The sequence below is a fragment of the Caretta caretta genome, chromosome 2 (genome assembly GCF_965140235.1).
Source record: "Caretta caretta isolate rCarCar2 chromosome 2, rCarCar1.hap1, whole genome shotgun sequence".
NCBI lineage: Eukaryota > Metazoa > Chordata > Testudines > Cheloniidae > Caretta > Caretta caretta.
This window is the reverse complement of record NC_134207.1, coordinates 19836885-19854936: the sequence shown is the minus strand read 5'-3', so window position 1 is coordinate 19854936 and position 18052 is coordinate 19836885. Positions and strand designations below refer to the sequence as shown.

Here is an 18052-nt window from a genome sequence, read left to right as displayed (position 1 = left end):
GCCACTGATGATGATGATGATGCCTGGACATACACATCAGGCTGGAAAGCTACTGGAAAGCCCACACATTGCCTTGCATTAAAAACCAACTGCAAAACAAACCGTACAGTAACATATGTTACTTTTCGTCCTCTCTTTGGGTCTCTAACACACTCCTTTGATTTTTTTTCTCTGCAAAGTCATCTCATCGGAACCTTCATCTATCTCATTGGAATGTTCAGCCTCTGCCAGCCCTCAGTGCCAGCAAGATGGGTGTTTTCTAATTAAAAATAGATTACGGACAATGCCACTTCCTAAACTCTGTGATTTATCACTTAATAACAAGTGGTTACTCACTTCCTTTTGCAGATGCTTTGGAAATGTTATTCTGTTTTCTCCCCATGCTTCCTTTATTTTATTTTAAGTTCCTTCACATTCCTATGGTCGTGGTTTTTTTATTATTATTGTTTGTGTCTCCTTAAAAGTACAACAGTCTCATCAAATGGCAATCATGTTTTGGTTTTAGGGTTTAAAAACTTCGTTAAAATGTTGTTAAGTCTTTGGGATGTGGATTGTCTATATAAATTAATGTAGAGTGCAGTGCTAAGGCCCCTGCAGAGCAAAATATCAGAGGAATCTGTGCATTAGCTTAAGAGTTTTGCTGCATTGGAGGTTAGTTGTAGACTCTGACTGGCAAGAATATGGGGAAGGATGTAAAAGTTGAGAAAGACGATGGCCATGACCCTTACAATGGGTTTGATTTCTACATGCTGTGTACGTGGCTTTGTAAAATACTGAGGCTTAAGAACACTCTTAGCTGCAAAATGTGTTTGCTCACAAATGTATCTTGTGTGGAGCGCAAAGTAGATGAGAGGTTTCAGAGTGCTGTAGCTCACGAAATTTGAGCCTATGCTCAAATAAATTTGTTAGTCTTTACAAGTACTCCTAAACTAGATGAGTTTTCCAGCTCCATCACATCCTGTGATGTACCAATCAATTTTTTTCAGGCCAAGGGGGGTCCTTTTCAAACCAAGCAGCAAAGAGTTGTGGGGTTTTTTTGGGTGTCCTATCACCTCTTACAGCTGACTCAGCATGCAGCCTAGATCAGAATTAATGGTCCGATTGTTTTCAGAGGTGCTCAGTACCTCCAACTTCCGTTTTGCTGGGATTTCTGGGTATTCAGCACTAATGAAAATTGGTCCCGTTAGCAGCAAACTAGTTGTTGCAAAAAGATCCATGGAGATTTGCTAGGTTCCTCTGCTTTACTGGGTTTCTTCCATCCAAATGTGCTAACTTTTCTCAGATAAGTGTTAACTGGCATTCTTTCTTCTTACAAGTTCCTAAGAATTGCATCTCTGGATCTCTCATCTTAGGGCTGGTCTACACTGGCAACTTTAATCAGCATAGCTATGTCTCTCAGGGGTATGATAAATCCAGAGCCCTAAGAGACATACCTGTTCCAACCTAACCCTGGGGTAGACAGCGCTAGGTCGATGGAATTCTTCTGTCGAACTAGCTACCACCTTTTATGGAGGTGGATTAATTACAGCAATAGGAGAACCTCTACTGTCTCTGTAGTGAGTGTTGCTTCAGTCGTGCCACTGTCGCGTTTTCAGTGTAGACATCCCTTAGCCAATATGTATTCTGATGTTTCCTTCTAAAGAAGTAGGTTTTTGCTCCTTGAGCCACGTAGGGAAAAATGCCAGGAGATTTCTGTAAAGGGGAGCAGATCTTTTTCTCTTACAACTTTGTTTTTCACATCCAGTTCAAAAGAAGTAAAATAGCATATATGCATGTGTGTTCGCTTGCTTGCTTGCTAGGTGACTGGATGCCAAATCAGTTTTTCATTCATTCACCTATTAATTTTCCTCCCTTGACTTTAAGGTGGTAGGTGCTGGCCCTCCAGACTGAACTCCTGTCTTTGCAACTCACAAGTGCGAACTTTCTTTCATCATCTCTCTCCTTTGTCTTCATCCTGGCTACTTCTAGCAGGGGAGGTCAGGTCTGTTTCCATGGCCCATTCAATCATTGGCCTGTTTTGTGAAGATTGCCAACAAGTTCAGTGATGCTGCCAGTCCTCAGGTGGTTACTTTGTAGAGATGCGAACTCTTGTCCACTGGGAACTAGATGGAAATCACCAACTCATTTCTCTCGTGGCACTAATAACCTTCAAATCCTGCGAACTTTTCATTACTACCAACCTGGGCTAGATTTGAAATGGTAATTCAGAAGTCGACCTGCCTAATGAGAGGGCATTATTGTGCAGGTTCTCCTTTCTGTCTTTCTCTCTGGTTTGGATCTTCTCAGAAGTATCATTTGCCTTGTGGAAAGGGACATAAGCCATGGAATATTTCCTGTGAGTGATTCCCTTAGCCCTGGTCTACACTAGGACTTTAGGTCGAATTTAGCAGCGTTAAATAGATGTAAACCTGCACCCGTCCACACAATGAAGCCCTTTATTTCGACTTAAAGGGCTCTTAAAATCGATTTCCTTACTCCACCCCTGACAAGTGGATTAGCGCTTAAATCGACGTTGCCGGCTCGAATTTGGGGTACTGTGGACACAATTTGATGGTATTGGCCTCCGGGAGCTATCCCAGAGTGCTCCATTATGACCGCTCTGGACAGCACTCTCAACTCAGATGCACTGGCCAGGTAGACAGGAAAAGAACCGCGAACTTTTGAATCTCATTTCCTGTTTGGCCAGCGTGGAAAGCTGCAGGCGACCATGCAGAGCTCATCAGCACAGGTGACCATGATGGAGTCCCAGAATCGCAAAAGAGCTCCAGCATGGACCGAACGGGAGGTACGGGATCTGATCGCTGTTTGGGGAGAGGAATCCGTGCCATCAGAACTCCGTTCCAGTTTTCGAAATGCCAAAACCTTTGTCAAAATCTCCCAGGGCATGAAGGACAGAGGCCATAACAGGGACCCGAAGCAGTGCCACGTGAAACTGAAGGAGCTGAGGCAAGCCTACCAGAAAACCAGAGAGGCGAACAGCCGCTCTGGGTCAGAGCCCCAAACATGCCGCTTCTATGATGAGCTGCATGCCATTTTAGGGGGTTCAGTCACCACTACCCCAGCCGTGTTGTTTGACTCCTTCAATGGAGATGGAGGCAATACGGAAGCAGGTTTTGGGGACGAAGAAGATGATGATGATGATGATGATGAGGTTGTAGATAGCTCACAGCAAGCAAGCGGAGAAACCGGTTTTCCCGACAGCCAGGAACTGTTTCTCACCCTAGACCTGGAGCCAGTACCCCCCGAACCCACCCAAGGCTGCCTCCTGGACCCAGCAGGCGGAGAAGGGACCTCTGGTGAGTGTACCTTTTAAAATACTATACATGGTTTAAAAGCAATCATGTGAAAGGATTACTTTGCCCTGGCATTTGTGGTTCTCCTAGATGTAGTCCTAAAGCCTTTGCAAAAGGTTTCTGGGGAGGGCAGCCTTATTGCGTCCTTCATGGTAGGACACTTTACCACTCCAGGCCAGTAACACGTACTCGGGAATCATTGTAGAACAAAGCATTGCAGTGTATGTTTGCTGGCATTCAAACAACATCCGTTCTTTATCTCTCTGTGTTATCCTCAGGAGAGTGAGATATAATTCATGGTCACCTGGTTGAAATAGAGTGCTTTTCTTCAGGGGACACTCAGAGGAGCCCATTCCTGCTGGGCTGTTTGCCTGTGGCTAAACAGAAATGTTCCCCGCTGTTAGCCACAGGGAGGGGGGAAGGTTGAGGGGGTAGTCACGCGGTGGGAGGAGGCAAAATGCGACCTTGTAACGAAAGCACATGTGCTATGTATGTAATGTTAACAGCAAGGTTTACCCTGAAAGAGTGTAGCCACTGTTTTATAAAATGTCTTCTTAAATACCGCTGTCCCTTTTTTTTTTCTCCACCAGCTGCATGTGTTTCAATGATCACAGGATCTTCTCCTTCCCAGAGGCTAGTGAAGCTTAGAAAGAAAAAAAAGCGCACTCGCGATGAAATGTTCTCCGAGCTCATGCTGTCCTCCCACACTGACAGAGCACAGACGAATGCTTGGAGGCAAATAATGTCAGAGTGCAGGAAAGCACAAAATGACCGGGTGGAGAGGTGGCGGGCTGAAGAGAGGGCTGAAGCTCAAATGTGGCGGCAGCGTGATGAGAGGAGGCAGGATTCAATGCTGAGGCTGCTGCAGGACCAAACCAGTATGCTCCAGTGTATGGTTGAGCTGCAGCAAAGGCAGCTGGAGCACAGACTGCCACTGCAGCCCCTCTGTAACCAACCGCCCTCCCTCTGTAACCAACCGCCCTCCTCCCCAAGTTCCATAGCCTCCACACCCAGATGCCCAAGAACGCGGTGGGGGGGCCTCCGGCTAACCAGCCACTCCACCACAGAGGATTGCCCCCCCCAAAAAAGAAGGCTGTCATTCAATAAATTTTAAAGTTGTAAACTTTTAAAGTGCTGTGCTTAAAGTGCTGTGTGGCATTTTCCTTCCCTCCTCCACCACCCCTCCTGGGCTACCTTGGTAGTCATCCCCCTATTTGTGTGATGAATGAATAAAGAATTCATGAATGTGAAGCAACAATGACTTTATTGCCTCTGCAAGCGGTGATTGAAGGGAGGAGGGGCGGGTGGTTAGCTTACAGGGAAGTAGAGTGAACCAAGGGGCGGGGGGTTTCATCAAGGAGAAACAAACAGAACTTTCACACCGTAGCCTGGCCAGTCATGAAACTGGTTTTCAAAGCTTCTCTGATGCGTACCGCGCCCTCCTGTGCTCTTCTAACCGCCCTGGTGTCTGGCTGCGCGTAACCAGCAGCCAGGCGATTTGCCTCAACCTCCCACCCCGCCATAAACGTCTCCCCCTTACTCTCACAGATATTGTGGAGCACACAGCAAGCAGTAATAACAGTGGGAATATTGGTTTCGCTGAGGTCTAAGCGAGTCAGTAAACTGCGCCAGCGCGCCTTTAAATGTCCAAATGCACATTCTACCACCATTCTGCACTTGCTCAGCCTGTAGTTGAACAGCTCCTGACTACTGTCCAGGCTGCCTGTGTACGGCTTCATGAGCCATGGCATTAAGGGGTAGGCTGGGTCCCCAAGGATACATATAGGCATTTCAACATCCCCAACAGTTATTTTCTGGTCTGGGAATAAAGTCCCTTCCTGCAGCTTTTGAAACAGACCAGAGTTCCTGAAGATGCGAGCATCATGCACCTTTCCCGGCCATCCCACGTTGATGTTGGTGAAACGTCCCTCGTGATCCACCAGAGCTTGCAGCACTATCGAAAAGTACCCCTTGCGGTTTATGTACTCGGCGGCTTGGTGCTCTGGTGCCAAGATAGGGATATGGGTTCCGTCTATGGCCCCACCACAGTTAGGGAATCCCATTGCAGCAAAGCCATCCACTATGACCTGCACATTTCCCAGGGTCACTACCCTTGATATCAGCAGATCTTTGATTGCGTGGGCTACTTGCATCACAGCAGCCCCCACAGTAGATTTGCCCACTCCAAATTGATTCCCAACTGACGGGTAGCTGTCTGGCGTTGCAAGCTTCCACAGGGCTATCGCCACTCGCTTCTCAACTGTGAGGGCTGCTCTCATCTTGGTATTCATGCGCCTCAGGGCAGGGGAAAGCAAGTCACAAAGTTCCATGAAAGTGCCCTTACGCATGCGAAAGTTTCGCAGCCACTGGGAATCGTCCCAGACCTGCAACACTATGCGGTCCCACCAGTCTGTGCTTGTTTCCCGAGCCCAGAATCGGCGTTCCACAGCATGAACCTGCCCCATTAGCACCATGATGCATGCATTGGCAGGGCCCATGCTTTCAGAGAAATCTGTGTCCATGTCCTGATCACTCACGTGACCGCGCTGATGTCGCCTCCTCGCCCGGTATCGCTTTGCCAGGTTCTTGTGCTGCATATACTGCTGGATAATGCGTGTGGTGTTTAATGTGCTCCTAATTGCCAAAGTGAGCTGAGCGGCCTCCATGCTTGCCTTGGTATGGCGTCCGCACAGAAAAAAGGCGCGGAACGATTGTCTGCCGTTGCTCTGACGGAGGGAGGGGCGACTGACGACACGGCTTACAGGGTTGGCTTCAGGGAGCTAAAATCAACAAAGGGGGTGCCTGTACATCAAGGAGTATTTCAGGCAGGACTTCACGGAGGGTTCCAATAAGAAATGGTGCACCTAAGTTATCGTTCTTATTGGAACAAGGAGGTTAGCCTGGCCTCTGATTGATACATGGCTAGATTTACCTCGCTGCACCTTCTCTGTGAGTGACTGCAGTGTGACCTAGAGGAATGAGTCCCCTAGACAGGGGAGGAGGCAAATGAGTACAAAACAAATCTGGTCTATTTCTTGTTTTGACCCACTCCATCTATCTTTTACATCTTTGGCTGGCAGCAGACGGTGCAGAAGGACTGCATGCCATCCACATCTCATGGCTGCTCGGCAGAAGATGGTACAGTATGACTGCTAGCCATCCTCATCTCTTGCCTGCCTGGCAGAAGATGGTACAGTATGACTGCTAGCAGTCCGTATCGCCTGCCCGCTCACCATAAGACGGTTCAATAGGACTGACTGCAGGACTAAAGAGAATGACCTGGTCAAGTCACTCCAAATTTAGTCCCTGCGCCCATGTCTGCCCAGGCGCTCCCAGCCGACGTGGCCAGGAGCACCTCGGACACGACGAGGATGACTACCAGTCGTATTGCACCGTCTGCTGCCAGAAGGCAATGGGTTGCTGCTACTGTGCAGCAAAGCCGTACCGCGTCTGCCAGCACCCAGGAGACATAGGGTGACGGTTACCTGAGCGGGCTCCATGCTTGCCATGGTATGGCGTCTGCACAGGTAACTCAGGAAAAAAGGCGCGAAACAATTGTCTGCCCTTGCTTTCACGGAGGGAGGGAGCGAACGGGGGCCTGACGATATGTACCCAGAACCACCCGGGACAATATTTTAGCCCCATCAGGCATTGGGATCTCAACCCAGAATTCCAATGGGCAGCGGAGACTGTGGGAACTGTGGGATAGCTACCCACAGTGCAACGCTCCGGAAGTCGACTCTAGCCTCGGTACTGTGGAAGCGCTCCGCCGAGTTAATGCACTTAATGCACTTAGAGCATTTTCTGTGGGGACACACACACTCGAATATATAAAACCGATTTCTAAAAAAACGACTTCTATAAATTCGACCTTATTCCGTAGTGTAGACATACCCCTAGAGAGGTGCTGTAATGTACATATAAAACTAGGTACATGTAAGGCTTATATGGCAATGGAAAGGTGTGGGGAGGTTGCCCAGGTAGTATGTGGGCTGTTGGGGCTTGTTGTCTGTATTGAGAGGCTGGAGTGAGGGTTGGTTTCTGTTATGTATTAGGAGGGTTGTTGGGCTTTGGATAAAGTTAGGGTTCTAACTTTAACTGAGAATTTAATGGTTTCACATTCTAACTATGGTGCCTTCAGGCTGCAGTGTGTTCTACAAAGGGCTACCCTGGAGATCTGCTTGGGAAATTTCAGCTAGTGCAGACTGTTTTAGTGGCGTTACCCAAAAACGCTGACAGCCCTTGAGTATCCTGATTCCGATATACCTCTGGCTGCTGCCCTGCTCCGTCAGACTGAAGCTGAATTTCCAAACCCCCTGGGTCCAATCTAGTCATTCAGAGTGTCTAGATTTCCAACATACCAAATTGTATGGAATGTGCTGGGATTTGGGAGTAGCTCAACTGACCGCAGATTGGGTATGTCTTGCTGTGATACAGGCAGACCATTTCCTCATCTCTCTCTGAACATTTAACTGTTTGCTCCAAGAGCTGCTTTCCAGCAGAGATAGAACTGCTGGGTGGGGCTAAGTCTTTGTGGTTGGTGGGAGTCTTCACTAGCTGTGAAAGCCTTGATGATTCAAGCTGATACTTAGCATTTAATCAAAAGCATAAGGTGCCTAGTTGGTTCTGCCTTTTGGCTGCTAGTAGCTGGATCCCTGAGGGGGAGGGGAAAGCAAAGCTTTAGCATAAGGAGAAAGGATCAAAGTTATGACTGTATGTTCTGTTTTTTAAAATCATAGGAGGTAAAAAGTACCCTGATGAGGAAGATTATAGATAGAAAGACCTACTGGGTTCGCTTGATCATTCTTTTCCAATACAAAATTTCCCCTACGGTATATTAGGATTTTATTGTTTAATACTGTAGGTGTGCATGGTGCTTTACAGAGTGAATGCAGATGTATTCTCTGCCCGGAGGACCTTGCAAACTGGGGGTTTACTTGATCTTAAAATCCCTTTATTTTAAAGAGGATTATTGACATGTGACGAAAGAGCATTGAATCGAATTTGTGCCGATCTAGGTTGGATTTAAAGAATGCAGGCAGAAGTGGCATTGCTTGTTTTAAGCAAATGAGAACAAATTGCCATTCATTTCCTCTTGAAACCCTGCCCCTCAAGCTCAAAATGGAATGAAGTAAAATACAGCCACAAAACCATGCTGCAGAGCGCTGAACAAGCTGGCCAGGGAATTGGACTGACTGCAAGGAATTCTTGCTCTGTGTGTACACAAATATCTGAGAGGTCCGAGCGCAGTACGGGGAGTGCGCAGAGCTTGTAGCAGAGAGTATCCTGGAGCCAGGAGGCAGGCAGCATTGTGGCGTATATGAGCTCCAGGCTGGGTAAACTTGATAAACAAGGGAGGAAATTTTTGTCTAGCGGAAAAAAACAGTAGGAGCACTCAAAGCTTACCAGGTTTTTCCGGGAAATATACCAAGCAATTCCCAGATTGCTCATTGTGCATTTTGGCTGAAAAGGCTGTAAGCGAGCCAGTTGCCAGCTGCTTGTGGATGTACTGGGGTGGCATGAGGTCTTGGAATTTGAGTTCTAGAGTACCTAGGGTGTATCACTGGATGTGATCAACAGAGCAGCTGTGTGAGGAGTAAGAGGAGGTGGAATCATGGGGGTTTCCTTTGGGCAGAGTGGAGACCCAGTGTTTGCAAAGGTGAGAGGGTCAAATAAATGCTCAAATATATTGGTTAGTCTCTAAGGTGCCACAAGTACTCCTTTTCTTTTTGCGAATACAGACTAACACGGCTGTTCCTCTGAAAGGGTAAATTGAGCGATTCCAGAGGCCATCCCACAAACACTCTTCTTCCTTAAGTGTGCGGCGGGGGCATGGAGACCCGCAACTTACAGCTTATGGGATGGGATTTTTCTGAATTTTAATGGGTCTTGTGCTTCAAAAGCTCCCTTAGGTGCTTTTGAAATTCCCACTCTCGGTTGACAAAAGGAATCGTAATGTCTTCCTCTTCTTTCGAAGAACCCTGCAGTCTCCCTAGTGCTAGCTAGTTTGTAAATAGGCAAGTAAAATATAATATTTGTTAAGTTCTGGCTATCATTAGTGCTCCAGCAGTGTGAAAACATGAAATTGGCTACTTACCCTGGTGTCCGATTTCTATGAAAACGCGTAATTCTTGATAACTTAACTGTTGACTTCAGTAGAAGCTGTATGCATCAATGGAAGGGCAGAGAGTACCTCTCTCCGCATGTCCTGGGTAATGTCTCCTCCAGTGTTTTGCTTTTAAAAATGTAGAATAAGTCAGTAGGATTCACTTTGCCACTTCGTAAGATCAGATATATTTTGTTTCTCTTTAGTCCATTTATTTTCCCAAACATCCAGTCAGCTTTGATTTATGATTGGCTCCTGCTACTCTTACATGCTTTACCTTCCACAACATGCCACTCACACTCAAAATAAATTACAGCTGTGAAAATTAGCACCACTATTAAAACAGACATTTACAAAGAAATGATTCTCTCAGCACAGATAATATCCTAGGCTAACTAATTGAAAAGCTCCGTGTGTGTGTGTAATGAATGGGGAAGACAGTGGCTTGCCACCTACTTGGAGGAGATTGTATAGTCTCGGAACATGGTTTATTTACAACTTGTGCTGTTATCGTCGGTAGTATTTATCCCTCACTCAGATGCGTGGCATTTGTTGTTGTCATCCATATCCTGCTTTCTCAAGGTGTTTCTCTGCACAGTAGTGTGCGCATCACATAGAACTGATCGGACTCATCATGGTCAAGTTTAAATAAGACTGCATCATTGCGCAGGCTGACGCTCAGACCAGCATGGAAAGAGAAAACTCAAGAGACTCAGGCAAATGTAGAGTTTTGCCACTAATAGCACCTGCTTCTTTCAGCCCCACTAGGAGATTGCAGCAAATCCTAAAGGGACACTGATGCTACATTTCCAGAAGCCTTCTACATAGAATTTCATGGTAAGGCCACGAGAGCTTGAAAGTTCTGTGGGAGGTTGGAGCTAGACTTTAAGGAATTCTAGGAATCCCTTTGGGTAGGAAGGTTTCCGCCTTCTTGGCAAACTTGTGTGCTGCATCAGTTATTGTAGAAAAAACGAGGAGTCCGGTGGCACCTTAAAGACTAACAAATTTGTTTAGGCATAAGCTTTCGTGGGTAAAAACCTCACTTCTTCAGACGCATGGAGTGAAAATTACAGATGTAGGCATTATTATACTGACACATGAAGAGACGGGAGTTACCTTACAAGTTGAGAACTGGTATTGACAGGGCCAATTCAATCAGGTTGGATGTGGTCCACTCTCAATAATTGATGAAGAGGTTCCCAATAACTGATGAGGTGTCAATACCAAGACACCTCCTCATCAATTATTGGGAGTGGACCACATCCAACCTGATTGAATTGGCCCTGTCAATACCGGTTCTCAACTTGTAAGGTAACTCCCGTCTCTTCATGTGTCAGTATAATAATGCCTGCATCTGTAATTTTCACTCCATGCATCTGAAGAAGTGAGTTTTTTAGCCACGAAAGCTTATGCCCATGTAAATTTGTTAGTCTTTAAGGTGCCACCGGACTCCTTGTTGTTTTTGTGGATACAGCCTATCATGGCTACCCCTCTGATGCTTAGTTATTGTAGGTCATCCAAATGGCCGTAGCCACCACATGGCTTTTCTCACATGCTGTACTTTCTTTTAGCTCTCAAAGTTGTCTCTTCCATTGGTGGCCCTGATCAAAAGAGGTTTTATCTTTTATGTGGTAGTCTCTCTGTTTGGGTTGTATTCTTTTGTGTCTTCTCATCCCCTAAATCATTTTTTTTAAAATTCGCTCTACCCCCAGACTTGTGTAGTCTTCCACTATCTCCGCTTCTCTCTCTCGTTTTAATCCAAAGCCCATGGAACGACTTTTATGAGCGGCTCGATTTCGGTTTGGATCAGGCCCTTTGTGTTTAACTGAGTTTTTTTCCTCACCCTAACTGGATGCCCACCATTCTTGCCAGGATAACCTCATGAAAGCCTGTGTGGACTTGTGTAGTGAACCAGAGGTCTTCATGCAAAGGAAGACAACCTGTGATTTAGGACAGGGCTACACTGGAAACTTCAAAGCGCTGTCGCGGGAATGCTGGGTGAAAGGTCTCCCAGTCCTCCTGGTAATCCACCTCCACGAGGGGATTAGCTCCGAGCACTGGGAGCCGCGCTCGGAGCCTGTTTACACTAGCGCTTTAAAGCGCTCTGACTTGCTGCACTCGGGGGGGAGGGGGGATGATTTTTCACACCCCTGAGCCAGCAAGTTAGAGCGCTATAAAATGTAAGTGTAGCCAAGCCCTTAGTTTTGTGCTGGGTTGCACTGAGAGAGGCATGTGGAGGGCTAGCCGCATTGCATGGGTTTTCTCCCCCTTCTCCCCCGCCGCCCCCCACCCGCCCGTTTATGTTATTGAGGGGAAGATCCTTTAACGCTCTGCTACCAGCTGTCTCTGCAGATGAACAGCAAGTTTGGTAATCCTGAACATCGGTGCTGGATAATAACTTCTGTGACCAAATTGATACCTGAGTTAAGTGCAACAGGTACCCACGGCCTTGAGCTTGCAGTTCTTTTGCAGCAATGGAGACTTCTGTTGTAGACTTGGCTCAGACTTCTTCTCTGAGGCCCAAATCCAGAGACAATGGAGAAACTCCTGTTGACTTCAGGGGAGTGGGGATCAGGCCCTTCTTAAGCAACTAGTAAGAAGTGTCTCTTTATATGCATGAAAAAATATTTCTCATCAGAACCAGTCTGTTTTGTACTCTGGCTTATATACTGCCACAGTTATGAACCAGCTAGTGGAAAATGTTGCTAGTATAAGAAGGAATTTGTATTTAATATTGGGGGAAGAGGGGATATTGTGGTAACAGATTAGAGCACCTTGCTAGTGTGCGAGAATCAGACAGTGAAGCTGACCAGTCACTCACTGTCCAAGCTGAGAAAAGTTCACCATGTGAACAAACAATATAAACTGATGCCTGGCAGATCAAAACATTACTGTTCTTAGTTTTAGTTTTAGCAATCTGCAACATGATTGGTGGTAAGTATACTTCGGTAGTAAATCAGGTGAGGATTTAAAACAATTTTTTTTTTAACTTCACAAAACCTGCAAATTGAACTATTTGATTCTGGTTAGTACAAAAGTCTGCACCACAGCACCTGGGAGCTTGCACAATGGATACCTTCCCAAGAGAAGAAGGGGTTGTAACAGTAGAATATTTGTAAGATATGTCTGATGCAAACTTATAGTTTGAGGGTAGAACATGATTAATATCTCTGTTAACATCACAGAGAGAAGAGCTCATATCTCATAGCGCACAGGTGCAACTTTTTGCTTTAGTTCCCACATCTTAAACCCCAAGCACCTCTGAAAGATAGTGCAGGGTGGGCATTGATATGCTCTCTGAGCATTCCACTTAGTTTTGCTTCAGAGGAACAGCCGTGTTAGTCTGTATTCGCAAAAAGAAAAGGCACTTGTACTTGTGGCACCTTAGAGACTAACCAATTTATTTGAGCATAAGCTTTCGTGAGCTACAGCACTGATGAAGTGAGCTGTAGCTCACGAAAGCTCATGCTCAAATAAATTGGTTAGTCTCTAAGGTGCCACAAGTACAAGTGCCTTTTCTTCTTACTTACACATGCTGTGGCAACTGCAAAACTATCATTTTAAGCTGTTGCAGAGTTTACCTAGAGCAAGTATATGACCTATTGCAAATGGCAACTTGTCTAAAGTCGCTGTTAAAATTCCGTATTTCTGTAACTCACTTTCACTGGTGCAGACTCTGGTGCATTCATCCTCTGCTTACCATTGAAAATGTGAATGCCAGCCCCATGGATGTTTTCAACTTAGGTTTAGATCCCTTCCTGTTTGCTTCCCGCTATGAAGGTGGCTTCTGGCAATATCTGCTCGTCAGCTTCCTGTCAATCAGAAATTTTAAGTCTGGGTGGAAGAGGGTAGAGAATGGGATATATGCAGCAGGACCATTGTTTTCTTTGGGTGAATGGTCACCCCATCTCACCTCCAGAAAGGGAGTTTTTCCAGGAGTTATTGGACAAAGGGCTGGCCCAGTGTTCAAGATACAGTCCCCCATAAAAGGCACTATAGTTTCTTTCTTAGCACAGTGGACGGGGAGCTATTCAGGGTTCTTGGCTTTTAATCATGGTGCTTTACTGACTCACCGTGTGACTCTTACCCTCTTTTTGTAGTTCAGTTTACACATCTGAAAAATGCAGTGTATACTTACCACACCCACTGTAAGTGCAGTGAAATAGGAATAGTTAGGGAACAATTTTTCTAAATGGTACCTTTGCCTAATCAGACACCCCTTTTTCCTGCATTTAGTCCAGTTGTCCTATGTGAGTTTCTTCATTCCTGGGTTTTAGGCTGTTGCTGTACAGAACCTCACAGTTATCTCCCTCAGAGGCATCGCTCTTGTACGAAAGGATTTTGTGTTTGCGTATATTCTGTTTTTCCCCGTAGCTGTTTATTTCTGTTCTGTGACCTGGTTGCAGAAATGCATGCAGTGTTTTATTGAGATTATTGAGGGAGTATCATCTGCAAACAAGGAAAGTAGCTGGGATACAATCAAATTAGCTTTCTCATATGAAATGTTTCAGAGTAACAGCCGTGTTAGTCTGTATTCGCAAAAAGAAAAGGAGTACTTGTGGCACCTTAGACACTAACCAATTTATTTGAGCATGAGCTTTCGTGAGCTACAGCTCACTTCATCAGATGCATACCGTGGAAACTGCAGCAGACTTTATATATACACAGAGAATATGAAACAATACGTCCTCCCACCCCACTGACCTGCTGGTAATAGCTTATCTAAAGTGATCATCAGGTGGGCCATTTCCAGCACAAATCCAGGTTTTCTCACCCTCCACCCCCCCACACAAATTCACTCTCCTGCTGGTGCTAGCCCATCCAAAGTGACAACTCTTTACATAATCAAGTCGGGCTATTTCCTGCACAAATCCAGGTTTTCTCACATCCCCCCCCACCCCCATACACACACAAACTCACTCTCCTGCTGGTAATAGCTCATCTAAACTGACCACTCTCCAAGTTTAAATCCAAGTTAAACCAGAACATCTCGGGGGGGGGAGGGGGTAGGAAAAAACAAGAGGAAACAGGCTACCTCCAGCGAGAAACTGCTGAATTGGAATTCATTTGCAAATTGGATACTATTAATTTAGGCTTAAATAGAGACTGGGAGTGGCTAAGTCATTATGCAAGGTAGCCTGTTTCCTCTTGTTTTTTCCTACCCCCCCCCCCCCCCCCCCCCCAGATGTTCTGGTTTAACTTGGATTTAAACTTGGAGAGTGGTCAGTTTAGATGAGCTGTTACCAGCAGGAGAGTGAGTTTGTGTGTGTATGGGGGTGGGGGGGATGTGAGAAAACCTGGATTTGTGCAGGAAATAGCCCGACTTGATTATGTAAAGAGTTGTCACTTTGGATGGGCTAGCACCAGCAGGAGAGTGAATTTGTGTGGGGGGGTGGAGGGTGAGAAAACCTGGATTTGTGCTGGAAATGGCCCACCTGATGATCACTTTAGATAAGCTATTACCAGCAGGACAGTGGGGTGGGAGGAGGTATTGTTTCATATTTTCTGTGTATATATAAAGTCTGCTGCAGTTTCCACGGTATGCATCTGATGAAGTGAGCTGTAGCTCACGAAAGCTCATGCTCAAATAAATTGGTTAGTCTCTAAGGTGCCACAAGTACTCCTTTTCTTCATATGAAATGATTTGCCTGGGAAAAGAGAGGCAAACTCTGGAATAGGTGGAAAATTTGCCAAGTGATGTGATCTCACCTGCCTCTCTGATTTCAGGGAGAAGGAACGCCCCCAACAGGATGTGTCACTGTAACTAAGCTACAGAAAACAATCCAGCAGAGGTAGGGTGGGTGGGTATGTTGATTTACCGGCATTGCTGCCTAACATCAATTTGGAAGGTTCACAAGAACATCGGAGGCAAATACGGATGAGTCACAGGACGTCACCCAGAATCTGACAGATGGTGATTGTGGTGACAGAGCTTATGCATTTACAGCTATCGCCACTTCGTGTTTTCCACCTGCTTATTTGTTTTCTGAGAGAAATGGTGCACTGCCGATGCTCACTGAGGAGAGCAGGGTAACGACACAGAGAAGAGCAAAGAGCCTTTGCCATAAATGTCGAAGAAGCCTACGACAGTGCTTGTAGTCTGCCCTGATTTCTAAATAACCATCAAAACCGCCTAGCTATCCCTATATTAGAGAGCCCCTCTGTTCAATATCTTCCACTTGACTCCCATCAGCTGCGCCCGTTGGAGCTGCAGATTAGCCTTTGTGTTTGGCTGTCGAGACTGCATGTGATCCCTTCATTGTGAATTGTTGCCCGCTCGCCTCTTTCCCCATCCCCAAGTTGCTTAATTGACTTTGGCTGGCATCCCAGAACAGCCTCTGAACACACACAAACCTGGAAGGCTAAAATAACACTTTTAAATTGTTAAATAAATAGTGATCAGTCTCTTCAATGGGAAACACAAGTGAATTCATTATAATTTTTTTTTTCCCTTGGGTGCAAGGTTCTGATTTTTCTTTTCTTCCTGTGTGTGTGTGTGTGTGTCTGTGTGTGCACCCTTAAACCATTTGTTATAGTTTGTAATTTCTGTGTCATGGCCCCAAGTGGAATCAGGAGGGCTGTGCGAATTCTAGAGTTACTAAACACTTACAGTAAAAATGCTGTCATCCTGAATCTATTCCAGAGATTTTAGCCCTTTTTCCCGCCAGGATGCTGCTGCTGCGTCACTCACATTCTTCTCCCTCACCACATTGTTGAAGAAGCAGTCACTGCATGAATCCAGTAACTCTTTCAGTGCTAATCGTAATACTCCACGCTGATGCAGCCCTCCTCCTCTATATCGAAGAGCTTTGCAAAGGAGGGTAAACGTCTTTATAGCTCAGCAGGTTAGTGTCGGATCTTGGAATACAACCCAGCCCCCCCAGCTGCCAGTCCAGGGCTTTATGCAGTGTTGGAGCCATGGGACTGACAAGACGGGTGAAGTAATATTTTATTGGACCAACTTTGGTTGGTGAGAGAGGTCTGAGGAAGAGCTCTGTAGCTCAGAAGTTTGTCTCTCCCTCCAACAAACTTTGGTCCAATAAAGTATTACTTCACCTGTCTTGTCAGTCCCATGCTTTATCTACTGAATCACATTGCCTCCTTAGATCAGTTACTGGCCATCTTCATTGCAGGGCACTGGTTGTCTTGCAAGCTAGTGACTTCTGTGCTGCTGGTGGACCAGTACCATTGTCATTGCTGGGGCTGGGTCATATTTGGGGGTCAGAGGGGCTTGCAGTGCTGTCGCTGCTGGGAGGGCGGGGGGTGCTTCTTGGGTTTCTGCTGTTTCTTTAGCATTGTTAAACGGGAGGATGTGCCTGTTTTTACAGCACCCCTTGCCACTGCATTGCAGGCAGCCATCCAGAAAGGATGCGTTCCTCCCTGGCATATTTTTGGACTGCAGGCAAAAATAGAATATCAATTCTTGTACTGCAAGAGAACAGGGATCCCAGTGGTGAGCTTTTAATGGGCATTTGGAAATTGTTCTGGAAAACTTCTGCCTGCAAACCCGTGATTGACTAGAAGTGGTGACTGATTTGAGATGCTGGCCGGCCGGGGAGCGGGAGAGCATTAGTGCAAGACAGTTATTGTTACGTTTGAAACCTGAGCAAAACATGCCAGTAGTCGCCTCTGTATCTCAGCCTCTCGTAAGGAACGGAAGGCATTTCCATAGGGTTGTTTTGATGCTTCCCTGCGTAAGAAGGTACTGAAGCATTGAGCATGGTCTTTCAACCAGGTGTGCGCACACCTTATAGTAATTTCACCTAGACCAGCGGTTCTCAACCTTTTTTTTTCTTTTTTTTGAGGCCCCCTTCCCTTCCCTCTCCCCCCCCCCCCGCTATTAAAAACTCCAGGGCCCGGTGGGAGGGGCACTCAGGGTTTGGGCTCCGGCTGCGGGACGGAGGGGCAGGGAGGGGCTTGGGCGTACGTGTAGTTTGAATTCTGAATACGAATCATCAGTGTGATGCAGCTGCAAAAAAGGGAAGGATAATGTGATTCTGGGGTGTATTAACAGGAGTGTTGTGTGTAAGACGCAGGAGGCAGTTGTCCCGCTCTACTCGGCATTGGTGAGGTCCCTGCTGGTATATGGTGTCTGTCTCTGGGCACCAAAATTTGGGAAGAATCTAGAGGAGAGCAATGAAGATGATAAAAGGTTTAGAAAACCTGATCTGTGAGGGAAAGGTTGAAAAAACTGAGCAGGTTTAGTCTTGAGAAAAGAAGACTGAGGAGTGACCCGATAACAAACTTCCAAAATATTAAGGGCTGGTATAAAGAGGACCGTAATCAACTGGTCTTCATGTCTGCTGAAAGTAGGACAAGAAATATTGGGCTTAATCTGTAGCTGGGGAGATTTAGGTTAGATATTAGGAAAAACTTTCTAACTATAAGGGTAGTAAAGCTCTGGAATAGGCTTCCAAAGGAAGTCATGGAGTCCCCATCATTGGAAGCTTTTAAAAACCAGTTGGACTTGTCAGGGATGGTCTGGATTTACTTGGTTCTGCCACAGCAATGAGGGTTGGACTTCTTGTTGGCTTCTCAAGGTCCCTTCCAGCCCTACATTTCTATGATTTCATGGTGGTTTTGACAGAATTTGCTGTTTCAGCACAATTGAAATGTTTCATAAGAACATAAGAATGGCCCTTCTAGGTCAGAC

The 18052-nt window shown here is 46.1% G+C and overlaps 1 protein-coding gene across 3 annotated transcripts in view; it reads left to right on the top strand.

Moving 5' to 3' along the window:
• LOC125632840 (uncharacterized) overlaps window positions 1-18052 on the top strand; it is a 180153-nt gene that overhangs the window by 92743 nt on the left and 69358 nt on the right. For 2 of the 3 annotated variants that reach the window (XM_048841645.2, XM_075124938.1), the window contains exons 3-4: window positions 1864-3296; window positions 3884-4595. The exons of the other annotated variant lie outside the window; for it this stretch is intronic. In XM_048841645.2, the coding sequence (XP_048697602.2) occupies window positions 2708-3296; window positions 3884-4407 (1113 nt within the window). In that variant the 5' untranslated portion in view covers window positions 1864-2707 and the 3' untranslated portion in view covers window positions 4408-4595. Of the gene's footprint in view, window positions 1-1863; window positions 3297-3883; window positions 4596-18052 lie in introns of those variants that run through there. 3 annotated transcript variants of the gene reach the window in all.